General features: G+C 37.1%; 1 protein-coding gene across 4 annotated transcripts; it reads left to right on the forward strand.

The window, feature by feature from the left end:
• The first annotated feature begins 1,517 nt into the window (after window positions 1-1,517).
• LYRM7 (LYR motif containing 7) lies at window positions 1,518-26,706 on the forward strand. 4 transcript variants are annotated; one of them, XM_027547044.1, is made up of 5 exons: window positions 1,518-1,621; window positions 5,522-5,594; window positions 8,304-8,374; window positions 13,919-14,000; window positions 23,016-26,706. In XM_027547044.1, the coding sequence occupies exons 1-5, from the start codon at window positions 1,526-1,528 to the stop codon at window positions 23,084-23,086; spliced, it is 393 nt and encodes a 130-aa protein (XP_027402845.1). In that variant the 5' UTR covers window positions 1,518-1,525; the 3' UTR covers window positions 23,087-26,706. The 4 variants fall into 4 exon arrangements, 2 of the variants coding, with proteins under 2 accessions (XP_027402845.1, XP_027402846.1); XM_027547045.1 differs by having other exon boundaries at window positions 8,307-8,374; XR_003511898.1 differs by having other exon boundaries at window positions 1,545-2,023.
• Window positions 26,707-27,279: the final 573 nt, after the last annotated feature.

A 27,279-nucleotide genomic window follows, 5' to 3' on the forward strand; every position in this document is an offset into this window, starting at 1 on the left:
CCAGTCAGTAATGTTCGGGTAACAAAAGGTGTCATAATATATCTCTGGTCAATAAGTTGTGAAAATACTTAATCACATCTTCAAAGTCCATTTTGTCATGCATGGTAATAATATATTCAGAAGTTCCTAGGATTTAAAGAGGGACATCTTTTGGAGGCCATTATCCTGCCTACCACATAGTTCTATGACTTCATATAATGAACATGTTGGAATTTCTTATTCAGTTCTGGGTCCTACACTTTGAGATGCCAGCAAACCAGGACGTATTCCCAGAACAAGCAGAATAGTCACCTCATTTATGGAACAGTTCAAGGAACCATTACAGATTTACTGAAGAGAAGAGAAGCTTGAAATGAATTGATTTGGGCACTATGAAAACTGTACTTTCAAATTCTGGCATGTAAGTAGTTTTGATTAACTGAATACAGGACCCTAGTTAGCCAGAAATTATAACAATAAATTATGAATTTCAGGACACTGGGCTGTGATTCTAGACTGAAAATGAAAATAAGCATCTTTGAATCACTCATTAGCAATCAAAAGGCACTACTGTACAGAATCAGAAGATCATCTTCTTGTTTCCTGAATAAAAGACAGTATCCAGTATATTTGGCTTAATTGCTTATGTTTAAACACTCTTTTGCCACTCCAGTGCATTTTCATTTTCAAAAAATAATATTATCTTGCTATTCTCATGATGACTTGCAATATTCTGTAAAATGACATAAATCACAGAGAAGGAAAGGGTTCTTAAAGATCCATTGGTCCAAATCTTTATTTCTAATAAAAAGCCAATTTTACCTAAAGGTTAAGCTGAAAAAAAGTTAATTTTACCTTAAAGTTTAACTGCAGGGAGTAGGGAAGACAATTATTATGCAATAGGAGCAAGGTTGAGATTTTTTTTTCTTGATGCTTGCAGTCATAAGTTAAATGTAGTTAAAAGTTTTATGATCGTGATGCTGCTAATAAACTATTTCCAATCTCTTGACCAGCAAAACCGAATAGGGCATGTTGAGTAGGCAACGTGTGATCTAGAGAAGTAACTCAGCCTCACCCTCCAGAGGAATGAAGTGGGGTAAAGTGTGAACAGTGCTTTTGGAAGTCGGCGTTCCAATCAACACCTGCAATAGTTGTTAGGGCTTGGCTCTTATTTGTGCACTTTTGCAAACACAAAATCTGCAACTCAGAAACGTTAAAATAATGGTTCCTTAATAGATAACCCCAACCCCCAAACAAGAGGTAAGGACATAAAGGTGCTATTTATCAACCGACACTCTACCACCAGAGGATGCTTCAGAAACGGCCGGAAGTGCCTCTGCCCCTAACTAACATGGCGTCCATTTTATTTCCGTTCTTGTCTCTGCTGTAAATGAGCTCGGCGGCTCCACGCGGTTTTCCCAGAGGTCACCGTCTTACCCAACTCCCCTAGCCTGTTCCTTCGCGGGGGGCGGGGCTACGAAGGAGATGCTTTGTGGTGATTGGTTGCGGTGAGTTAGGAACAAAGCTACGGGGCGGGGACGGGCGGATGGTGAGCCGTGATTGGTTGCCGGGAGGCGGGGCGACTCGACCGCTGGAGAAGTGGCCGCAAGCGGAGGCGAGAGCCATGGGTCAGGCGGCCAAGGTGACTGGGTCCGAGGAGGGGTAGAATGCGATGCCAGCGGGGAGGGTAAGAGAGCGGCCTTGCGAACATAGTCTGGTGTCTCTGTAACTGAGGTTCAGGACCCTCCGCTGAGGATGTGGCCTTTACACGTGAGAAGCCTGTAACCAACCCTGGAGGGCAATCGAGGGTTTGTGCAGGTGCGGAGGAGGGAGGGCGGTACAGGTGGTCCTACTTCTTCGTCTACCAAGTACAGAAGGTTTATCCGTGATGCACGCCGGTGACTTGGGTCCTGCCCCCTTTCCGTTTCCACACCGAGCGTTTCTGTGAGGGACCCATTTCGCATCCTTGGGAATTGTACAAGACCCCAAAGTCCTACGCTGAAACCATCCGATGAGGTAAAAGATTTCGTCAAATAACCAAAAGGTGCGCAGGTAACCAAGGAAATCGAATCCCGGCAAAAACACTTGCCAAAAGTAGCACTTAACGAGACAGAGCAGAGACCTGAGATTCCTGAGTGCTCTGAACGAGCTTGGGAGGTGATGCCCCCTTCAGGATCGAGATCACAAGTTTGTGCGCATTCCTGGCCAGAGTACAATTCTCTGGGACCAGCCATCCCTAACCAACCTTAAGTATTATCAGTATGGCCGGTTGAGACATAAACATGGAAAAGGGAAATTGACCTGCTATAGTATAGTGAGAAAAACAAACAAACAGTGCTTATAATGGTTGGTCAATAACAGGGAGCCACCAAGAGTTCCTCTTGTACTACTGAACTCTGTTCCTAGTACATTTTAATATATGTCACAGGACTGATAGAAACAGAATTGTAAAGGGTTATTCTTTCAAGAAACTTTGAGTGTCCATAATAGCTTTTAGTAGCACTTAATAGCCAGCATGTAGCCTGTACTCTCTAGGCATGGTGGATGCAACAGTAACTTCATACAGAAGTCTGGCAGGTAGGGAGAGTTTAAACAATTACTTAATTACAGGGTTGACTTCCCTTAAGATTGACTGATTTGATCTATTTGCTTGGACTCTCCTTGAGAGTCCAGCACCACAATTCTAAAGCATCAGTTCTTCAGTGCTCTGCCTTCTTTATGGTCCCACTCTCACATCCATACATGTCTGCTGGAAAAACCGTAACTTTGACTACGTGGACCTTTGTTGTCAAAGTGATGTCTCTGCTTTTTAATGCTTTGTCTAGGTTTGCTATAGCTTCTCTTCGAAGGAGAAGCGTCTTTTAGTTTTATAGCTGCCATCACCGTCTGCATTGAGTGTGAGAACTAAGTTCCCCCTAATACCCTGTTTCTCTCAGTATACAAATTTTGGTGAATCCGTTTTCATCTTTGGTATTATTATGAGTATACAAAATTTGTCCAGAGCTGAGCCTTCTAATATAAATATATGATTATGTTGACTTTTTTTCCTAAGTCTTAGTGTTTCTTAAAGTTAATAACTGCTTTTTTTTTATTATTGGTTTTCCTACTTATCTATTCCCAAACTATGAGCAAAACTGGTATCTACTAGCTTCATTTTTTTTCCTAGCATCATCTTTTCTGGAGCAATGCAGCCTTTTGCTCTAGTCCAGAATAGTTGCTTTCTTTGCTGGGTGCACAAATTCTGACCTGTATTTGTCCTTTACCATCCTCTCTGTCTCTCTTGGGTTGGATCACCTGTCTCCCTCGTTCCCATGGTGTGTGTGCCTGCATGCGTGTGTGTGTGTGTGTGTGTGTGTGTATGTGTGTGAGAGAGAGAGAGATAGGCCCTTGTTTTGGTGGAGCACAGTCGTCTTCTATAGCTTTCCAAGAAAGGGCATATAGCAAATAAGAGACTTTGCATTTCTGAAAATACCAATTTGTAATTGCAATTAGGTGATAGTTTGGATGTGTAACTTGAAGATTTTATACCATTGTCTTCTCACAGTGATGCTGTTTAGAAATCAGGCGGCTTTCTAATTTTCTTTTTTTTACATGTGAACTGTTTTTTTCCTCCAAGATGTTTTTATTAGCATTGTGCTGAACTTGCATCATGATATGCTGCAGCATGGGTTTGTGTTGAGCACTTAGAATCTGTGTTCTCTGTTCTCTCTTGTTGGAGATCCTGTGACTGTAACTATTGGGCCATCTAGACTACTCCTTTAATTTTATTATCCTTTCCTCAACTACCCATTCTACTTTCTGGGCAGTTTTTCTGAACTTAATCCTTGCTGTCATTCATTTGATATCCAAGAGCTTTGGGGCATTTTCTGAACATTCCTTTTTAAATTTACTATAACTTCTTTTTGTTGTTATTCCATGTTTGCAATAACGTATGTTTCTGAGAAAGTTCTTTGGTTAATCTTCGTTTTATTTTTATGTTTTCTGCTTCCTGTTTCTCTTTTGGTGTCTGCCTATGATGCTATAAGTTTTCTCATATATGTAAAATGCTTGAATAGTGCCTAGCACATAGGATATACTCAGTCAAGTTTCAGTATTGTTATCTGGTGAATGGACTGGGGGAAAGGAGGGAATGGTGGCAGAGTGGCAAATCTTTGTCAGCAGTCTAAGCACAAGATAGGGAGAGATCTGAATTTAAATTGTTTTGGGTGATGGAGAATATCCAAAAGATTAGAGAGAAATCCCTACGGTTTCTCCATGAGGAGTAAGGTAGATTTAAAGAATGACCTAGAGATTTCTGGCTTCAGAAATTCATTGTTTTCCATAACTGAAATTGAGGGGACAGAAGAGAGAACAGTGTTGGGGGGACAATATTGAATACGCTTTTGTTGTTGTTGTTGTTAAGCACAGTCTTAAATATTCAGAAGTCTCAGCATTCTACTTCTTTTTTTGAGAAATCACAATTAAACTTTCCTAAATTATCTGGGAAATAGATGGGGAAACAGTGGAAACAGTGTCAGACTTTATTTTTTGGGGTTCCAAAATCACTGCAGATGGTGACTGCAGCCATGAAATTAAAAGACGCTTACTCCTTGGAAGGAAAGTTATGACCAACCTAGACAGCGTATTGAAAAGCAGAGACATTACTTTGCCAACAAAGGTCCATCTAGTCAAGGCTATGGTTTTTCCAGTGGTCATGTATGGATGTGAGAGTTGGACTGTAAAGAAAGCTGAGTGCAGAAGAATTGATGCTTTTGAACTGTGGTGTTGGAGAAGACTCTTGAGAGTCCCTTGGACTGCAAGGAGATCCAACCAGTCCATTCTGAAGGAGATCAGCCCTGGGATTTCTTTGGAAGGACTAATGCTAAAGCTGAAACTCCAGTACTTTGGCCACCTCATGCGAAGAGTTGACTCATTGGAAAAGACTCTGCTGCTGGGAGGGATTGGGGGCAGGAGGAGAAGGGGACGACAGAGGATGAGATGTCTGGATGGCATCACTGATTCGGTGGACGTGAGTCTGAGTGAACTCCAGGAGTTGGTGATGGACAGGGAGGCCTGGCGTGCTGCGATTCATGGGGTCGAAAAGACTCAGACACAACTGAGCGACTGAACTGAACTGAACTGAAATTATCTGAAGCACCTTCCTTCTGGGCTCTTTTAAGATGTAGTATGTTCATGAGTTTGTATGCATGTGTATATGACTTTAAGAGCAGATGAAGGTCTATGTTAAGAAAAATGAGAACAAATACATACCAGACTAGTAAAGTTGGTTACCTTAGCAAACTAATTTCGGCAGGGGGATTGTTAACTTTTTAACCATTCTCATATTATTTTGTTTCAAAGAATTTTGTTTTATTTTTGTAAATACATAAGGCTAATTTTTTTAATCTAAAGATAAATAATCAAGGGAGTTATTTTGACCAACTCTTGTTTTCACCAGCTATTTTGAAAAATAATCTAAGAAATAAATGCTGTTTAATCCTTGTAACTATGTAAACTGTGAAAATTTTTTCTTTTGAGGTCTGAATTCTGATTTTCTTTCCAGGTTTTACAGCTCTTTAAAACATTGCACAGGACCAGACAACAGGTTTTTAAAAATGATGCTAGAGCATTAGAAGGTAAGTTTGTACTTTGCCACTTTGAAGCAAGTCCATTTTTCAGTTGGCTGCTAGTAGTCCAAGAGACCCTGTATGGTTAAGACCTCCCTTGGGCAATGACCTTCACTATCTCTCTTAATGTTTGTTTGTTTGTTTTAATGAGTTTATATTACACTACTTTGAGAAGTGTTTACTTAAAGAAAAATTGTAAAAGATCATGTTTTCATAAAGAATAAGGAAAAAAAGGATCAGAATTTCACTGTGCTCCATTGCTTGCCTTACATTCAAGCCATGAAACTCATTTCTCTATTATATAATCAAATTTTCACATTCTCTAGGACCAGATACTACCATATTGTTAATGCCTGTGTCTTTCTTGAAGTGGCAGCAGCTATGAAACTATGAAAGGGAATCTATCACAAATGGTTCCAGATTCAGTATTTCACTGTTTAAAGTGGTTTCTGTCTTTTCTGGAACTCAGAGCTCTAAAGTTTAAGTTCTGTGTTGGTCATGCTGCTGCTGCTAAGTCACTTTAGTCGTGTCCGACGCTGTGCGACTCCATAGACAGCAGCCCACCAGGCTCCGTCATACTCAGTTTCTAAAGCTCTTTAAGAGGATGCCTTAGGAGGGAGAGTATATAAGTTGGGAAATTGTTACTGACATATGTACACTATATAAAATAGATAAATAATAAGGCATGGGATAACTAATATAACACAAAGAACTTTACTCAACACCTGTATGGGGAAAAAATCTAAAAAAGGGTCAGTTCAGTTCAGTCACTCAGTCATGTCTGACTCTGTGCGACCCCATGAACCACAGCACGCCAGGCCTCCCTGTCCATCACCAACTCCCAGTCTACCCAAACCCATGTCCATTGAGTCGGTAATGCCATCCAACCATCTCATCCTCTGTTGTCCCCTTTTCCTCCTGCCCTCAATCTTTCCCAACATCAGGGTCTTTTCAAATGAGTCAGCTCTTTGCATCAAGTGGCCAAAGTATTGGAGTTTCAGCTCCAACATCAGTCCTTCCAATGAACACCCAGGACTGATCTCCTTTAGGATGGACTGGTTGGCTCTTCTTGCAGTCCAAAGGACTCTTAAGAGTCTTCTCCAACACCACAGTTCAAAAGCATCAATTCTTCTACACTCAGCTTTCTTTATAGTCCAACTCTCACATCCATACATGACTACTATAAAAACCATAGCCTTGACTAGATGGACTTTTGTTGGCAAAGTAATGTCTCTGCTTTTTAATATGCTGTCTAGGTTGGTCATAATTTTCCTTCCAAGGAGTAAGCGTCTTTTAATTTCATGGCTGTAATCACCATCTGCAGTGATTTTGGAGCCCAGAAAAACAAAGTCAGCCACTGTTTCCACTGTTTCCCCATCTATTTGCCATGAAGTGATGGGACCGGAAGCCATGATCTTAGTTTTCTGAATGTTGAGCTTTAAGCCAACTTTTCACTTTACTCTTTCACTTTCATCAAGAGGCTCTTTAGTTTTCTTCACTTTCTGCCATAAGGGTGGTGTCATCTGCATATCTGAGGTTATTGATATTTCTCCCAACAGTCTTGATTCCAGCTTATATGTATGTGTATAACTGATTCACTTTGCTGTACAGCAGAAACTAACACTACATTGTAAATCAACTGTACTCCAGTAAAATTTGTTTTTAAAAATTCAACCTCCACTAAAAAAAGGGAAAAAAAGAGGGCATCTAGGTAAAGTGTCCCCACTGTCCCTATGAATTCAAGTTTTTGTAATTTACCAAAAACATTTCTTGAATATTAAAGTATATGCTTCATATTATATGTATGTTACACAAATTCCTAATTTAATTCTTATCATAGACCTGTTAGGTAGTTACTGTTATAATTTCTAGTTTTGCAGATGAGAAAACTGACAGTAATGTGAAAAGATTGGTGGAGCTGGGATTTAGCCTCAGCATTCTGGCTCCAAAGCCTGAACTCTTAACCACATTACATGTTGACATGTATTAAGCATAGAAGGAAGGTTCTATGGCTCATCTCCATCACCATAGCATAGTTTTGTGCCTTTAAATGTTTTTAAGTGAAATAATTATAAGAATAGCTAACTACATATTTACCATTAAATGCTCACAGCAGCACTATAAGGCAATTTATCAGTTATATGATATTATTCTGCTGTAGTGATGCCAAATCATTGGATTATATAAACAAACTTTCATTTGTCCATCGCTTTACTTGTCAGCCAAGGCACTCAAAATAATTTACATATCCTCTTTGCTGCCGTATCTTCATTTTAAGTGTTTTGGAGGAGGGATAGTTAAACATGCTTATATGTATTGAGTTTGCCATCTTAAATAAAAGCATTTTAATTCAGATCCTTATATTTACAAAAGCAAAGTATTAATTTGAATTTATTAGGATCTCACAGCTAGAGGGTCAAATGAAATTAGAAATAAAAAGCAGGAAATAAAACTATTAGAATGCTGAAAATATGTATTAGGTTTAATTACAAATTTTCCAGCCTGTAAAAAGCTCTCCAAAAGACTTTTAAAATAAATTTCTTATTTTTCACTTTGTTTTACACAAGGCAAAATTATTTTTTTCTGCTAGAAAAATAATAGATATATATGTATATAGCATATAGTACTGTAATATAATGAATACTATGTAAATTATTGGGACAGGAATTATAAATTAGAAAAGCAGATAACTATATGCATATTTTTTTCTTTTTCTAGCAGCCCGAATAAAGATAAATGAAGAATTCAAATGTAATAAAACTGAAACTTCTCCTAAGAAAATAGAAGAGGTACAGTATTAAATGTTTCAATTACGATAAAACTCAAATTTTAGCAACTAGAGGAAATGATAAAAATGGAGAGACTTTATGAAATAAAAACCATTAGTTGATAGTTAAAGCCATCACAACTATAAATGACCTTCACTTGTTTGGTATGGCTCACCTCCTCAAGGGTCATGTGCCTACATCTATAAGATAGCAAGTTGCCTAGTGAAAGGAACATAAGTATGCTGCTGCTGCTGCTGCTAAGTCGCTTCAGTCGTGTCCGACTCTGTGCGACCCCATAGACTGCAGCCCACCAGGCTCCCCCGTCCCTGGGATTCTCCAGGCAAGAGTACTGGAGTGGGTTGCCATTTCCTTCTCCAATGCATGAAAGTGAGAAGTGAAAGTGAAGTCACTCAGTCATGTCCGACTCCCAGCGACCCCATGGACTGCAGCCTACCAGGGTCCTCCGTCCATGGGATTTTCCAGGCAAGGGTACTGGAGTGGGGTGCCATTGCCTTCTTCAACATAAGTATAACCATGATCAAAGCAAGAACAGCTAAACCAACCTAGAAACTCACAGAGATGCTCTCTTTGTCTAAGGCAAGTGACAGACTAAGGAGAGTGAGTGTGATAACTCTCTCTTAAGTTACGCAGAGAAAACTTCTACTCACTTAGCTCAGCTGGACAGAATTTTTTTTTTTTTAATCATATCTTGGCTGTGGAAGTTGAATAGCCAGAGTTTATGAAATGTTCTTGCTTTACTTTCTGTATTTGCATTTTAGTCACTTCCCTAGTGGAAGATAGTCCACTACTAACACTACTCTGTGAGCTCCCTAGTATTCCCAGTGCTTGTTCATTGAAAAAGTGCACACTGATTCTTTTCCTGTATAAAGTCATATGCATACCTACATTGTCTCTGTCTTAGGAAGGAACACTGCTTCCTAAATGTTCCCGGACCTAATTTTGTATAAATGTAAGGGAAAGGACCCTTAGGAAGAAAATGAAAAATTATCTGCTGGGTTAATTAAGATTCTAAGAATTGATTTAGTAAAGAGGAAGGTACAATTTAGAGAAATTCTTCCATGTTTAATAGAATTTCCACATATTGAAACAAAAAATTTTATGCAAATACTTTTATACTTAGTAGAGAAAATGCTATTTTTGAAGTAGTAAATATCTGTAATACAATAATGAGACAAAATGAGATAGCCTAAGGATTTCTTTCCCTTTAACATAAAACAGGAGAGATTTAACCTAGTCTTATGATAGGACAAATGGGGACTATGGAATTTTTATCTATGGAAGCAGCTAAAATGACGTTATAATCAAGTCATGACTTGAAAAGAAGTTTAAAGATGTATGCCAAGGTCTGTACTGTTTTGCTATTCAGAAAACTGATTATTAACAATCTGGTACGTGTATACCTCATTTTATTGTGCTTTGCTCTATTGCACTTCACAGAGTCTGTGTTTTATACAAATTGAAGGTTTGGGGCAACCCTGCATTGTCAGATGCTGGTTAGCATTTTTTAATAATAAAGTGTTTTTAAGTAAGGCATGAATATTGTTTTGTTTATTTACCTGCGTCAGGTTTTATTTGTGGGATCTTCTGTTGCAGAGCGCAGGCTTAGTTGCCCCAGGGCATGTGTGATCCTAGTTCTCTAGGGACTGAACCCACATCCCCTGCCCTGGACGGTGGATTCTTAACTACTGGACCACCAGGGAAGTCCCCATGATTTTCTTTTACACATAATGCTGTTGCACACTTAATAGACTAGTGTATACTGTAAATATAACTTTTATCAGATCAGATCAGTCGCTCAGTCATGTCCGACTCTTTGCGACCCCATGAATCGCAGCACGCCAGGCCTCCCTGTCCAGCACCAACTCCTGGAGTTCACTCAGACTCACGTCCATTGAGTCCGTGATGCCATCTAGCCATCTCATTATCTGGCGTCCCCTTCTTCTGCCCCCAATCCCTCCCAGCATCAGAATCTTTTCCAATGAGTCAACTTTTCACATGAGGTGGCCAAAGTACTGGAGTTTCAGCTTTAGCATCATTCCTTCCAAAGAAATCCCAGGGCTGATCTCCTTCAGAATGGACTGGTTGCATCTCCTTGCAGTCCAAGGGACTCTCAAGAGTCTTCTCCAACACCACAGTCCAAAAGCATCAATTCTTCAGCACTTCACAGTCCAACTCTCACATCCATACATGACCACAGGAAAAACCATAGCCTTGACTAGATGAACCTTTGTTGGCAAAGTAATGTCTCTGCTTTTGAATATGCTATCTAGGTTGGTCATAACTTTTCTTTCAAGGAGTAAGCGTCTTTTAATTTCATGGCTGCAGTCACCATCTGTAGTGATTTTGGAGCCCAGAAAAATAAAGTCTGACACTGTTTCCACTGTTTCTCCATCTATTTCCCATGAAGTGGTGGGACCGGATGCCATGATCTTAGTTTTCTGAATGTTGAGCTTTAAGCCAACTTTTTCACTCTCCTCTTTCACTTTCATCAAGAGGCTTTGTAGTTCCTCTTCACTTTCTGCCATAAGGGTGGTGTCATCTGCATATCTGAGGTTATTGATATTTGTCCCAGCAATCTTGATTCCAGCATGTGCTTCTTCCAGTCCAGCGTTTCTCATGATGTACTCTGCATATAAGTTAAATAAACAGGGTGACAATATACAGCCTTGACGTACTCCTTTTCCTATTTGGAACCAGTCTGTTGTTCCATGTCCAGTTCTAACTGTTGCTTCCTGACCTGCATAGAGATTTCTCAGGAGGCAGGTCAGGTGGTCTGGTATTCCCATGTCTTGAAGAATTTTCCACAGTTTATTGTAATCCACACAGTCAAAGGCTTTGGCATAGTCAATAAAGCAGAAATAGATGTTTTTCTGGAACTCTTGCTTTTTCGATGATCCAGCGGATATTGGCATTTGATCTCTGGTTCCTCTGCCTTTTCTAAAACCAGCTTGAACATCAGGAAGTTCATGGTTCACATATTGCTGAAGCCTGGCTTGGAGAATTTTGAGCGTGACTTTACTAGCGTGTGAGATGAGTGCAATTATGCTGTAGTTTGAGCATTCTTTGGCATTGCCTTTCTTTGGTATTGGAATGAAAACGGACCTTTTCCAGTCCTGTGGCCACTGCTGAGTTTTCCTGATTTGCTGGCATATTGAGTGCAGCACTTTCACAGCATCATCTTCTAGGATTTGGAATAGCTCAACTGGAATTCCATCACCTCCACTAGCTTTGTTCATAGTGATGCTATCTAAGGCATTATTTTATGTTTTTGCAAATCTCTGTAATGTCTGGCTTAATAGGGGTCAGCTAAATTCTCGTATCTGCTTTCTTATTCAACCTGGTGCAATGTGTTTTTTAGACTGAATTATACAAAGAAAATTCAGCCTTATATAGGTACATAGTTGGAAGATGGTAGGTGTATATATTATCCTTTTCAAATAGTTGTGAATATTCTTTGATACCATACCTAACCAATTGGTAAATTTCTTTAAAGATTAGTTGCAGTGTGGAACTCTGTTTTCTGTTAGACCAATGGGTGGGTGTGTGTGTTTATTTCCTTGGGGGGCGGTGGTGGTGGGGGGGGAGTAGTTCGAGGTCTCATACATAACCACATCCTGTTTATCCCCTGTCTTCTCCCCTAATCCCTTGTTTCTCATCTAGCTTTGTTTCCAGCCTTAAACCTAAACCTCAGCTCAGTTTATGCACCTCCAGTGAGTGAGAAGGCTCATTGTTTTTCTTTCTCTACCCTACTAAGCCCCTTCTCAGGTCTGTCAGGAGGTGAGGCTTTGCCCCCTACAGCATTCTCCATGTCAGTGAATGGCAGCTCCCTCCTTTTTATGTTCAGACCAAAAACCTTGGTGTTCTCTTTTGTGACTACTTTCCTTCTCTTACATCTACATCCAATCTGACAGCAAATCCTATTGACTTCAAAACATACCCAGAATTTGACCATTTCTTATCTTCCCATTATTATTTCCTAGTTCAAGCCACCATTATTTCTCACTGGATTTTTACAACAGCCTCCTAGCAGCTGTCTTTGCTTCTGCTCTAACTCCCTGCAGCCTAGTTTCAATACTTAAAAGACAATGAGCCTTTTAAAAAGGCATATCGCATGGCTAGTCTGTTCACAATTCCCATGGCTCCTCATCCCATTCAAAGTAAAATCTAAAGTCTCTGCCTGCCATGACCTTTAGCACTGCATCATCTGACTCCTGTTAACTTCCCACCTCAACTCACCACGCACTTCTTACTCATCCAGCTTAGTGCCTTCTTTGAGGGTGCTTTAATTTACCAAGAACTTTCTTGTCTGAGGCCACTTATGCTGTCGCTTCTTTCTAGGACATTCTTTCATATGCCCTCATGTCTTCATTTAGTAGACCAATAGATTTTAACGTTTCTCCCGTTGAGTGGGTCTTTTACCCATGCATGGCTTTGTAACAGCATGCAGTAATGATTTGAAAAACATAGGTTTACCAAGTAATGCGGACCTTCCAAATACTGACATAGTTCAGTATGTAATATTTTTAAATTGCATCTGTTAATATCCCTCTCATCAGAAAAGTCTTGAAGTATTGGGAATTTGTCAGGCTTCAAATGACAGATACAAGTTCTCCAGAATTGTGATTTTTGCTTAAAAGCTTAAATTTTGTCATTATCAGCAAATGACTGTCAGTTGTTTTCTTGAAGTAAGGTACTCATATCACTCATCTGCAAGGAAACATCTGCCAGTTACCCAAATCTGAATAATCAGAGTTTGTCTGTCAATGGTTCATTCAAGTAGAAATGGTTTTCCAAAGAAAAAGCTCTACTGCTCACAGCTCAAACAATACAAATGGCTCTAGTATTATGAAAATAATTTTGACTTTATGACTCCCCTAAAAGAGTCTCAAGATCCTCCCAAGGATACACAGCTCTGAGAATAACTGTTTTAGTCCAGGTTCTTCATTTTGTGATGATGAGGTCTGAAACTTAAAGAGAGTAGATATTAACCCACGGCCACACACTCACACTCAATGACAGAGCCAGAGTTGGAGTCCCAAGTATTCTGACTCCTAATGCAATGCTTTTACTAGTGTTCAGAACGTCCAACTCTATAGTATAAGAAAGATTCAGATGCACTCAAAAGAATAACAAGAAAACTGCACATTTTAAACATATTTTAAAATATGTTACAACAAAAGATATTCCAAATCTGTTCTGGATCAAAATATGTAATGGATAGATAAAAGGTAAAAGTATATGCATATCTAAGCTTTCTATAAGCTTGGAATGGTTACAGAAAGTTAAAGGCAAGGAAATTCCCCGTCAGTCCTATGGTTAGGCTCCACACTTCCACTTTTGGGGACGTGAGTTTCATCCCTGATGGGGAACTAAGATCTCCCAAGCTGCAAAGCATAGCCAAAAAAAAAAAAAAAAGGTTAAAAGCAAGTATCACCTAAAAAGAAATTGTAGTAGTAAACCTGTAGTTTTCAAAAACAGTACATTAATGTGAACCATTGAAAAAGTACGCAAAGGACTTATTCTTTTTCTTTGTTTTCTTAACAGCTAATAAAAATAGGTTCTGATGTTGAATTGATACTCAGAACATCTGTTATACAAGGTATTCACACAGACCACAATACGCTGAGTAAGTAATATTAAAAAAGAATGTTGCTTGCAATGTATTTTAAACTATTGAGCAATTACAGTGCTTTTAATGCTAATTAGTAAAACAGTTTGATTTTGCCAGTGTGGTATATATTGTACACACTTGTAAGGCTGTATTTAAAAGTGCTGAATTATGAAACTTTGCTTTACTAGACATTTTTCTTTTTCTTTGTTGTTTTTTCTTTTTAATCTTAACCACTGGTTGTATTGCAAAACTTCAGTTACAAAGACAGTACAGGCATACTTCAATGTATTGTACTTCCCAGAGAATGCATTATTACAAACTGTCAAGCAGGCAAGTCAAGCAAGTCTATTGGTGCCATTTTTCCAACAACATTTGTTCACTTGTGTCCTGGTGTAACATTTTGGCAATTCTTGGAGTATTTCACACTTTTTCCTTATTAACTGTATTTGTTACAGTGATCCATGATCAGTGCTCTTTGATCTTACTAATACAACTTGCTGAAGTTTCAGAATATGGTTAATATAGTAAAGTCTTTTTAAATTAAGGTATTTAGACATAATGCTATTAGACATTCAGTAGACTATTAGTAAGGAGAAGGCAGTGGCACCCCGATCCAGTACTCTTGCCTGGAAAATCCCATGGATAGAGGAGCCTGGTGGGCTGCAGTCCATGGGGTCGCTAAGAGTCAGACACGACTGAGCGACTTCAGTTTCACTTTTCACTTTCATGCACTGGAGAAGGAAACGGCAACCCACTCCAGTGTTCTTGCCTGGAGAATCCCAGGGACGGGGGAGCCTAGTGGGCTGCCGTCTGTGGGGTCGCACAGAGTCGGACACGACTGAAGTGACTTAGCAGCAGTAGCAGCAGCAGACTATTAGTATAGTGTAAGCATAACTCTTACATGGTTCAGGAAACCAAAAAATTTGTGTGATTTGCTTTATTGAGATACTTTATTTGTAGTGGCCTGGTACCAAACCTGCAATATATAACAGGTTTGCCTGTAGGACTGTTTTTGTAATAATTTATTTGGCCTTCTTAATTTTCATAGTATAATTTGTCACCTACCTAGACTAAATCTGTTTCTTTATCTTTTCTTCTGTGTGATTCAAGTTATTTTAATTTAGGAGAATTGAGATTACACAAAATGGGAATATAGTTGAGGATCCTCTATTGTACCTCCGACTCCTGGTGGGGCTTCAGTAGAATCTCATTTTATATAATACTTGGTTTTCATTCCTTGAAGTATTTGAGGGGACAATAACAAAGACACAAACAACATAAAAACAGAAAAGTACACAGTTGATAATAGTACAGCTCAGTGAATTTTCACAAACTAAAATACCTATGTAACCAATCTCGGCATCAAATTATATAATGCTACTGCTATCCCCAAAGACCCCTCATACCCCTCCAGTCAGCCCTTCCCCGCAAGTATAACCACGGTCTTGACTTTCAACAGTATCAGTTTTTAACCCAATATAATAAATTGGAATCATATAGGATTTCTCTATTCTCTGGCTTCTTTCTCTGTCTTTGTGCCATTCATCTTTATTATTGGATAGAGCAGCATTTCTATGAATATTATATGAGTGAAATGTCCGTGTCATATGGTATATGTTTATTCAGCTTTAATAGGTACTGCTGACCAGCTTTCCAAAGTAATTAGACTAATTTACATTTCCAGGAGCCGTTTCTGAGAACTCAAGTTGCTTTATATCTTCACCAGCTCTTGATACTAAGCATCTCTTAATTTTAGCATTTCTGGTGGTATATAATGGTACCACATTGTGGCTTTAATTAGCATTTCTCTGGTAATTAACGAAGTACTAGCACTTTTTCAGGTGTTCAATTGTCATTTGGATATTCTCTTTTCTGAAGTGGCTGTTCAGGTCTTTTGTTCATTTTTCTAAGAGGTTACCTGCCTCTTTATTATTGATTTGAAGGAATTCTTTATATGTTCTGAATATAAATCCTTTGTTGGGTATATATATATATTACAAGAATCTACTTTTAGCTTTTTCATTTTGCTATTTATTTTTCATTTTTGTTCTCTGTTTTTTATCTTTTGGCCACACCACATGGCACGTGGGATCTTAACTCCCCGACCAGGGATAGAACCTGCATGCCCTGCGTTGGCAGCATGAAGTTTTAAACACTGACCGCCAGGGGAGTCCCTTGTTTTGCTGTTTTTATCTTTTGATGAGAAGTTCTTAATTTTAATGTAGTCCAGTTTAATCTCTTTCTTCTTTTATGGTTAATACTTTTCTGAGTCTTGTTTCAGAAAATTTTGTCCATCTCAAGCAAGGTCATGAAGTGATCAGCTTTCTTCCAAAAGCTTTATTGTTTGATATTTTTTTTTGGTTGTATCAACTAGAGTTGATTTTTTTATATGGAGTAAGATAGGAACCAAGATGTATTTTTTTAATATTTGAATATTCAGTTGATCCAGCATTATTTATTGAAAAGACCACTCTTCCCCCCCTGCACTATAGGATCACCTTTAACATAAAATCAAATAATACATATTTGTGCATCTGTTCCTTGACTTCATAATTTCTTGAGTTAGTTTGCTTTTCTGTCCTTGTATCGCTACCATAATGTCTTGATTACTACATCTTTATAAATCTGAATGGGCTTCCCTGGTAGTTCAGTGGTAAAGAATCCGTCTGCCAGTGCAGATGTTTGATCCCTGGGTTAGGAATATTCTTTGGAGAAGGAAATGGCAGCCTACTCCAGTGTTATTGCCTGAGAAATCCCATGGACAGAGGAGCCTGGAGGGCTACAGTCCATAGAGTCACAAAAGATTTGGATACAACTTAACAACTAAACAGCAACAGTAAATCTGAATGTCTAGTACTCTTAATTCCTATACAGCTTTCAAAGTTATTTTTAGTTTATGAGCATCATCAGAAATTATTTGATCTAAGTAATGTTTCTAAGGACAATAAACGTGGTTAATCCTAAATTGAAAATTTATAGTCATTAGCTTTAATCTTAATAGTAATCTTTAGAGTTTCTGTGTCCTATAGCAATTATAGCAAAATGTTATCTTTATTATATGAATAAAATTTTAGATAATTTCAGATAACTAAATTTGATAACTATATTTCAGAAGCCTAGTTTTAAGTATGATAATATTAGTTTAAATTTCTTTTTTTTTTTCTTTTGGCTTTCTGTATATTTAATTTTCCCTCAGGATTGAAAACTTTTGACTCTTACATGATTATAGGATATAATGCTATTTTGCCTTAATAATGGCCTCCTTTCTGCTAAGTTATATATGGATCTCTTTTTTCTACTTTATGCCTGTGGGTTCAAGAGAGAACAAATTTGATTCTTTAATCTCTGTTTTAAAAAGTTACTCTAGCTATGACAACATTCCTTTCATGAACGCCTTCAAGAATAAAAAGTTACTCTAGCTATGACAACATTCATTTCATGAACGCCTTCAAGAAAACAGTGGTGCTTTTTTATGAAGCTGAAGTTCTGAGTGAAGAACTCATTCTAAAGTGGTATAAAGATGAACGAGGGGAAGTGACTGCTTTCATGCTTCTGTGTGTGACTGTCCAGTTCCCCCAGCCCTATGCACTGAAGAGACTCCTCTTTCCCCGTTGCATATTCCTTACTGCTCTGGTGTAAATGAATTGACCGTGTATGTGTGGATTTATTGCTAGACCCTCTGTTCTGTTCCGTTGATCTATATGTCTGTTTTTATGCCAATACCATACTGTTTTGATTGTGATAGATTTGTAGTAAAGTCTGAAACAAGAAGTGTGATGTCACCAGTCTTGTTCTTCTTTCTAAAGATTTGTTTTGGCTATTTAGAGTCCTTGTGTCTCAAATTTTAGGATTGTTTGTTCTGTTTCTGTGGAAAATGCCATTGAAATTTTGATAGGAATGGCATAAAATATGTAGATTGGTTTTGGTAGTGTGGACATTTCAATAACAATATTAATTCTTCCAATCCATGAAAACACAGTATCTTTCCATTTATTTGTGTTCAGTTTGTTTCATCAGTGTCTTATAGTTTTCAGGTTAATAGTCTTTCGCCTCCTTGGTTAAATTTATTCCTAGATGTTTTTATCCATATGTATGTAAATAGAATGTTTTTCTTAATTTTCCTTTCTGATATTTATTCTGTTCATTATTAGTATATAGAAATGCAACAGGTTTTTTTGGTATTGTTTTTGTTACCTCACAACTTTACCAAATTTATTACTTAAAACGATTTTTTCGTGGAATATTTAGGATTTTATATTATGTCATGTCATCTTCAACTAGTGACAGTTTTACTTGCCTTTATTTCTTTTTCTTGCCTGTTTACTCTGTCTAGGACTTGCAAAATGGTATTGAATAAAAGTGGTGAGTAGGCATCCTTGTCCCGTTCCAGATTTTGGAGGGAAAGCTTTTGGGTTTTCACCATTGAGTATGATGTTAGCTTGTCATATATGACCTTTATTATGTTGAGGTTTATTCCCTCTTTACTCACTTTGTTGAGAGGTTTTTGTCATAAATGGATGTTGGATTTTGTCAAATGCTTTTTTGGCATCTATGGACATGATCGTATGATTTTTATTCTTCATTTTATTAATGTGGTGTATCACATTAATTTATTCGTGGGTATTGAAAAATCCATGCATCTCTGTAGTAAATCCCTTTTGATCATGGTGTACAATCCTTTTAATATATTGTATTTTGGATATTTACCAGTTTTTAAATAACCTTGTTGTATTTCAGGGATTTCCATCTCTATGAGTTATAAATTCCCAGAACAGAATCTAGAATATTCATTTCCTTAGTTTCCTTTGCAGCTCAGGCATGGATATGTAGCACACTATATTTCCCGTATTCCTAAATGAGCTTGAGAAGAGAGGCTTGGCACAGAACCCATTTTTCTGGCAAGAGTTAGCGTCAGTGGTTGCAGAGTCAAGTTACTGTTCCAGAAGTGTCATTGGCGTAGCAGGAGCAGATGTATTAAAGTTGAGTTTCTGCCAACATCCTAAATATAGTGTATCATGCTCCATGAGCATAGAAATGGTGGTAGTTTTTTCTGGTGCCCTGTAGGCAGTAGCAGTTTTCATCATCAGGCCAGTTCATGGTATTGCTTTGGACAGTGTTCCTGAAAGTTTAGCCTCAAGCCTGCCGGATTCTTAAGCCCTCACAGTAATTAATTAAGCCCCTTGAGTTAGACCAATAAACTGTTAATAGATGCCTTTTCTGCCTAATTAGCCAGTCAGCTTTTGTTACTTTTAACTAAGAACAATAGAAGTTGTTGCCAAGAAGTGAGATACCTGAGATTATACAACATAAAATATGAAATGAAAGCAGGGGTTGGGGAGAGTGTTGTTAGCATGGACCTGACCATCCCAGGCCTTAAGCTGGTGGCCCTTGTTATGTAGTGGTGAACATACCACTTACTGTTTCTTAGGAGTGCAGCTACAGCAATAGGGGTGTTATCAGAATGTCAGTATGTGCTCGTTATTTCTTTCTACTTTCAGCAAAATATTGAAAAAGAGGATTAATGCAGATTAAGTGAGTCAGTCTGTGAAGCAAAGATGGAAAGAAGTACAGCTTTGCTAGGGGCCCTTTCTCGCCACATCCTGAACTCTAACTGATTGAGGGTCCTATAATTTAGAGCCTTGCAGACCTGAAAAAATGCCAGCTGCTACTATCCACTAAAACTGAAGCCAGTACAAGCAAGGGACCTCTTAGCTCTAATATGAAATAATATCAGTATCCCTAATCGTTCTCTTTTGCCAGACAAAGATCAGATATAGGGTGCATTTATTCACCTGAGCCTGTAGATTTTCATTGTGTTAAGGCGTGTCCATTAAACTAAGGGGTAGGGAGGTTTGGGACAACATAGAGACCATTGCCAAAGGATGAAAATATTCATGCTTAGTAATTGTCAGGATGTTTGCCTGTCGCTACTTGTACATGGAAATGACTGGGAGAAAATAGATGTGTAGCTTATAAAATTTTTGAATAAATTGTATTGCCAGAAACCCCAAGCATAGCTAGGTCTCTTCAGCTCTTAAAGGCCATCCCAATCCCTTAACCCATATCAACAGGACGTAAACTGTGAAAACTTCCGAGTGTCAAAGAAGAGCATTTTCCCTAATATCCCCACATCTGGATCCCCTAGAGGACAGACCAGGGGCCTTGAAGGACAGTGGATAATAGAGGGTCTTTGGGTCTCCCAGAAAACAGGATGAGCTACTGCCAGTTTGGCCGACCGGAGTTTATTGCTTTGCCATGAGCAAGGAGCTCTTGCTCTTCCTGTCCAGAAGGATTTAGGATTTGCTGTGGAGCAGTAACTGCCATGTGTTTTCCATTCCAGGTTTCTATTGCTGTATCCTGTTGTTCTTTGCTGTGGTCCAGTAGGCAGCTACCATGTGACCCACAGCTGGACCTAATGGAAAGGCTACAGCACATCATCTGGAGGTCCTGGTTTTGAACATGGATGAGACCTTAGGGGTCAGATAGCAAACAGATGTAGCTGTCTGTGTATGGGAAGAAGGGTGTATATTCATGTTATGCAGCCAAAAGGGTGGTAGGCTTGTTGCCTCTCCAGTATCTATTCTTTCTTACTAACTGAAAAACTATGTTGAGAGTAGAGTGTGACAGGCAGGGAGCAGTGGGGTAGGGATGATTTTTTAGACCATGTAACACCTTTCTGGCCAGTGCAAAGCAGCTGTCTGCTGAATGTTGCTTCCAATAAAGCTGTTGTTTTTCCATTAAAAAGGCATAGGCCAAGCCGGCACTCCGCTTTTTGCCCCCTTCCCCCTTCCTGCCTGGAATGCAGAGGGGATGTGGCAGCAGCGTTGACGACAGACACCACGCATGAAGGAAAGGCAGAGAGCCTGGGTCCTTGGAGGCGGTAGTAAGGCCCTGCCTTAGCCTAGGGTCGCCTTAATCTGTATTTCCTGATACGTGAGAAAATTAAATCTCTTACTTACTTAAACCATTTTTTGTTGGACTTTTGGTTAATCTGTCTTTTCCACTAGCTTGTGAACTATTTGAAGCTGAGGAGGCTTTTTTCTTTTTAATTGAGGTATATACTTAACATGTAACATTACATTAGTTTCAGGCATACAACATAATGATTCTATATTTATATATATTTTGAAATGATCACCACAGTAAATTGAGTTAATCTGTCCCCATACATACTAACAAATTTTTTTTTTTTCTCATGGTGAGGACTTTGAAGACTCTCTTAAGCAACTTTCAAATATGCAATACAATGTTATTAACTGCAGTCACTGTGCTGTACTGAGGTGACTATTATATATTCATCTCTGTGTCTTCTTTTCTTGATGTAATGCCCAGGAAAAAATAAGCACCTATATGTTTGATAAGTGAAACAATTTACTGTCGTTGTTAATAAGTTAAAACCTAAACTGTAATATGCTCTCTGATGAAACCTGCAAAGATTTGGAAGCAGCAAGTGAGATATAAATAATGGTTAAATAATAGTTATTTAACGAGTTCTCATTTCAGTAAGCCAGATTTACCATGTGGCTCATAAAAGTATTTTCTTTAGTCAGCTCACTTCTCCTTTTTGTAAGAATTTCAGTTTTCCTTTTGAATTGAATTTATTATAAGAGTTTTTTAATGATTCAAATTTATAGAAAAGATACAAGAAAAGTCGAAGAATATGTTAATTCCCTTTTTCCAGATTCTACAAATTCTAACAGTTTACCACATTAGCTTTATCATCTCTCCCTCATTTTTTTCCTGAAGTTTCTGAAGGTAAATTGCAGACATAATGTGGGTTTTTTTTCCCCCAGATGAGCATTTTTCAGATCATAACAGCCTGCTTGAGTTTAGAGCTGGAGAAATACTTCAGTGTATATTTTGTAAAAATATTTCTTTGTGTATTTCCTAAATTTGCAAAGACATTCTCTTACATAACAACAGTATAATGATCAAGGTCAGTATATTAATGTTGATTCAGTTCTTTTATTCAAATTTTTCTGTTTGTCCTAACAGTGTCCTTTATAGCAGAAGAAAAAAAAAAATGGATTGGCTAGATCTCTGCTCTAAGATCCAGTTGAGGATCACACAAATGGCTTTTAATCATCATGTTTTTTTAGTTTTCCTTTCATCTGGAGCAGTTCCTTGGTCTGTCTTTGTCTTTCATGACCTTGTTGTTTTTGAAGAATATAAGCAGGTTACTTCATAGAATTTGGTGTGAGCATCTTTGATTGTAACAGTTCACTTGATTCCACTTAGTTCTTCTCCTAAAAGTTTTGTATCTTACAAGCTTTTCCTCAGTTGACTTCAGCAGGATGTCTTACCTATGGCTCACCGTTTGTTGTCATCATCATCCTTGTTGTTGAACAGTGTTTCCCATTCGGGCCTTACTGTCATTTTAAACAGCGAGTCCTTCACTCCACAGCCTGTCCCGCACATATCTCGCTCATATCTCGCTCGTCCCCGCTAAATTCCAGAAGCACTCTTCTGTTACGATGACCACGCAGAATGCCTCCAGTTGACAGCCGCAGTTCTGTTGGATTTGCAGTTGCCTGTGGGGTCTTAGTTCCACCAGGCAGGGAAGTGGCACCCTGCAGTGAGAGTGCAGAGTGCTAACCCCTGGACTGACAGGGAATTCCTGAGATCTTTAAAGTAGAAAAGTCGTCTTGCTTTTTATATCGTTGGTACTATAAACTAATTTTCCACTTGATAGTTTTAATTATCATTAACCTGCAGTCTGCTACTGACAAGGTGTTTTGTTGTTATTTTTTTATTTAAAATTTATTTAATTGAAGGCTAATGTTGTTATTTAATTATATTTAATAAAGTGTTAATTTGGTCATGTATTTTTTTGTATAACCTGAAATGAGAATCCTACTAAACTATCCATTTAAAATAAAGAACACCACCTTAGAAGGTAACTGAAATAAAATATCACTGGGAAGATTTATCTTAAAACTAGATATTTTACTGTTACAAATTTTAGGGGGAAAAGAGTTTATTTGAATTGAATTTTAATGACATTAAATACTCTCTTTGTTTTTCTTTCAGAATTGGTCCCTAGGAAAGACCTTCTTATAGAAAATGTGCCATATTGTGATGCACCAACTCAGAAGCAATGACTTTTACTAAAAAAATAAAATTAAGTCTTTGTCAATTTTTAATTTTAAAATATACAACTCTAACCAAACTCCTGGAAATGCAGATATTTTTCTCTAAAATGGCATATTGAAAATGAGTGAATTATAGTTTCATAACTAGCTTTCATGTTGAAAAGACATTGCTGAAAACTGTGGAACATAGTTAAGTATTTCTAAAGAACATTAGGTAAGAAGACATTTCATTTTCATTGAAAATCAAACAGCATAAAGTGAAATATATGGCTAGGGAGTTATATTCACTTCTCTTTGACCTTGATGAGTATTTTGGTTTTATCATAGCTATTTGAGAATGAAGTGTTTTGGCAGGTTGGTGGCTTTTTTCCCATGTGAACGGAAACTATTAGATTAAAATTACTAGATTAAATGAATGTTTAGTCTCCCAAAAGATTAAATGAGTCTAAAAGTCACAGTTGTGCCAACACTCCATAGAAGGTGGCCTTTGTTTCCTGAAAGACTGAAATCATTTCAGTAGCTAAGAAATAATAATACAGTTTCATTTTAGAGACAGAGTATATCTCTGTGTTCCTGAAAGAAAACTTTGAATCAGTCTTCTGAAGATAGATGAATAAAAAGTCAAAATCATGTATGATAAAAGGAATAAAGAAATCCTAATTTCTTAAGGAAATAGTGGCCCTTGATCAAACTATATAATATAGGCTTAGTAGAATTAGCTGCACTTAGACCACAGCCAGAGATTATTGTGAAAATATAATATGTGGCTGCATCCTCTTCATTATAATCAGTAAGATCTAAGTGGCTTGTTTTCTTCAACGTGTTTCTTTCCTGACAAGACTGACAGTATCCCAAAACAGCTTGGCATTCTACCATCTAATGGTAGGAACTACAGAATTGTATTTAATATTCTTCTTGTTTCTCTTTTATCTGTACATCTCTACCATTCCGTTTGCTCGGTGAACAGTGTGTTCCCTTCATTCACTGGTCAGTTCTCCGTTTGATGACACAGGGTTTTTAATTTTTACAAGATTCTCAACGCAAAATGCTTTGTTTGTTGGCAAAAACATATTGGTATAGTCATACTGAATATAAATGTCATATTTTAAAAAGTATTTAATTTTAGTAAGTAAATTGTTGAAATTATTTTGACATAGTATACTTAACAGTAAACCAGAGACTACCCTTTATGTTACCTAATAATTTGAAGATTAGTTAGTATATGAAATGAATTATATAGAAGATTCATTACATAACTTTTTGTCTCTCATACATATTTCTTATTGTGTGTATGGAAATTAAACCTACATAAAAGTAAAAGTTGCTTCACATTTGAAATTTGCCCTTTTAAGAAGATGCTGAAAGTCTTCATAATACAATCACTGGTAAATTCTCTGACTTACTATTATTATTACCGTTATTATTTCTCTAAACGTCTGTATTTTATATATTGAGGAAAGTTGAAGAAGTTTGATGTATATTTTAATTGTTTCAGTATTATTTAACATTTTTAGAAGTTTCTATCTAGCTTTTTTCTTTAATCTGAATTCCCTTGTTCTTCACTCATGTTAATTTAAATATCTCATCAAAAAGTAGTTCTTTATTTTTGCAATGTAGTTATCATTAGGAACAATAGAGATTAATAATTAACATGTAAAATTAATGTTTTTCATTAATTCAAATGTTTATTAAAGCTAGTAGCTTAGACATTTTAAGACGTGTATATAATATATTCATCATTTATATGTATATGTATTACATATGTGTGTATGTGTATATATGTACGTGTGTGTGTGTGTGCATTATGTCTTTGTGCCTTAAGACTCTGCCATAAATTTCATTTGTAATATACTAAGATATCAACTATAGGTTTCACTGTCATAATAAAATGTTTAGATTTGGCACCCTATCCTTAAATAGCATATATTTATATTTCAAATGAATTTTAACATTATTTAATAGTTTTATTAGATCAGTTAAAACAATTTATGAGATTTTGGCCTGTTGTGAAACAAAGATTTTCAGTACTCTAGAGAGTAAATTTTGAGAACGATGAATATCTTAGTGCCTCACTTCTCAGGTACGATGTCAAATTGAATTAAATCTCTTTTAGTTAGGTTAAAAAAAACTTCCTATGTTTCCAAAGAGAATTACCCACATCTAACATTTCACTTTGACTGTTGAAACCTATTGAAAGAAGATGGTACAAACTCTAATTGCAGATATCTAGGCTCAGAGGCCCAGCAGGACTTTGTAAAACAATCTTTTGGCAGAAGTTAGAAAGGGTGTATGGCAGGAGAATCAGATTTGGCAGGCATGTGTGAGGAAGAATCCTTCACTAAAGATTTGAAGCTAAGGGAAATACGAGAGAGAGCTTGCATAACATTTGGTTCAGAACATTGAAATAAAGACTTGAGTCTAATTGTGTTTAACTTGGTCCTCGTTTTGCCTGCTGTTGCATATTTTAACATTAGTACAATGTCCAAAAAAATGCAAAGTAATAAGAATAGGTAGAATAGCAATCATTTCCCTGTAAGCACAAAGCCATAGGTCAACAAAGAAATGAAAATTCCAATTCTTAAGCAGAATTTTCTAAAGTGAAAGTAGATAAATACAAAATTAATTTAACTTTACTATATATCAGGAGTAACCTATGAGAAGTGAAATGGAAAAAAGATCCTGTTTATAATAGCAAACAAAACTATAAAATAAGAAGCAACTTTAAAAATATATATAGAACTAAAAAATGAAAGACAAACTCTGTATTCCTAGATGAGATAATTTATAGTTGGTGGATATCATTCCCATACTTATTTTATACTTTTATTAAATGTGTGTGTATTCAGAACAATATGGAGTTTTGTTCTGTGGCTTTAAAATGCAAATGAATAGTGTCATGCCTCATATATTCTACAGCTTGCTTTTTACCACACATTAAGTTTTGAGATTTATCTATATTGTTGGATAAGTATCTAGGTATTTCAGTTTTATGTCTTATTCTGTTGTAACAATAAGCTAGTTTGTTTATCCATGTCTCTTGATAAGCAATAGCATTGTTTCATTTTTTTTTTGATATTGCAAACAAATTTGCTGAAAATGCTGGCACATGGATTCTTGCACCAATGTAAAAGTTTATCTGAATATATACCAAGAAGCAGAACTGTTAGGCATAGTGTATGTACATATTTTAGTCTTCTAGGAATCTAGTAACTTTACCAATTGATACTCCAATAACATGTGTAAGATTCCTTTTCTCCATATCCCCACTGTTGTTATGTATGACTTTTCTCACTTTTGTCAAACTGATGAATATGAAAAGGTATCACATTGTTTTAATTTGCATTTCTGGATTACTGATGAGGTGGATCGTCCTGCCATGTTTATGGTCATTACAGTTTTCCATTATGAATGTGAACTCGTATCCTTTGCTCACCTTGCTCTGTTGGGTTACCTGGTTTTTCTTACTGCTTCCTTATATAGTCTTGCTATTTTCCTTTGTTGGTTATCTGTGATGCAACTGCCTTTTTCCAGTATGTAATTTGTATTTGAATTCTATGATAAGCCTGTAGTTTGGGGCTTTATTTTTAGTGTATTCCTTTAAATAAATCTTTTCCTTTATTAATTTTGCATTTATAGCTTTTTAAGAAATTCTTTTCTACTCCAAAGTCATAAAAATGTTCTAGTATACACTTTCCTCTGAATACTGATGTTTTGCTTTTTATGTTTGGGCCTTTCTTCCATCTAGAATTTATTTTTGTTTATGATATGAGCAGGATATATATATATTTTTTTAATAAGGTGACAGTTTGCTTCACCATCATTTATTGAGTAGCCCCCCTTTTTTTTTCTGGTACCATGTAAAACTACTTTGATCATATCCCAAGTTACTCTTGGACTCAGTCTAACCCTCTTAGCTATTCAGGGACTTTGCTCCTACAATTCTCCTCTGTCCTTTGCCAAATATTTTTTCCCCCTCTGTCCACTGGATTATTCTCAACAGCATTCAACATTATGAAATATTTCCCATCTTAAAAATTTTTTTCTTGAACCCCACCCTCAAGCTTCAGTACCACTATTCTGCTCTTCCTTGTCCTAAGAAGTTTCTATCTTTACTGTCTCTTCTCCATACCATTCTCTCTTATACCGACTCAGTCAGAATTTAATCCCAACCACTCCACTAAAACCCTTCTTGTCCCAGTTAC

Source organism: Bos indicus x Bos taurus, chromosome 7, assembly GCF_003369695.1.
Source record: "Bos indicus x Bos taurus breed Angus x Brahman F1 hybrid chromosome 7, Bos_hybrid_MaternalHap_v2.0, whole genome shotgun sequence".
NCBI lineage: Eukaryota > Metazoa > Chordata > Mammalia > Artiodactyla > Bovidae > Bos > Bos indicus x Bos taurus.

Excerpts from the sequence above, each read along its gene's own strand:
- LYRM7 (XM_027547044.1), top strand. The coding sequence starts at position 1,526 with ATGGTGAGCCGTGATTGGTTGCCGGGAGGCGGGGCGACTCGACCGCTG. Across the intron at positions 1,622-5,521 it reads CCATGGGTCAGGCGGCCAAG|GTTTTACAGCTCTTTAAAAC; the intron begins GTGACTGGGTCC and ends TTTTCTTTCCAG. Across the intron at positions 14,001-23,015 it reads CACAGACCACAATACGCTGA|AATTGGTCCCTAGGAAAGAC; the intron begins GTAAGTAATATT and ends TTTTTCTTTCAG.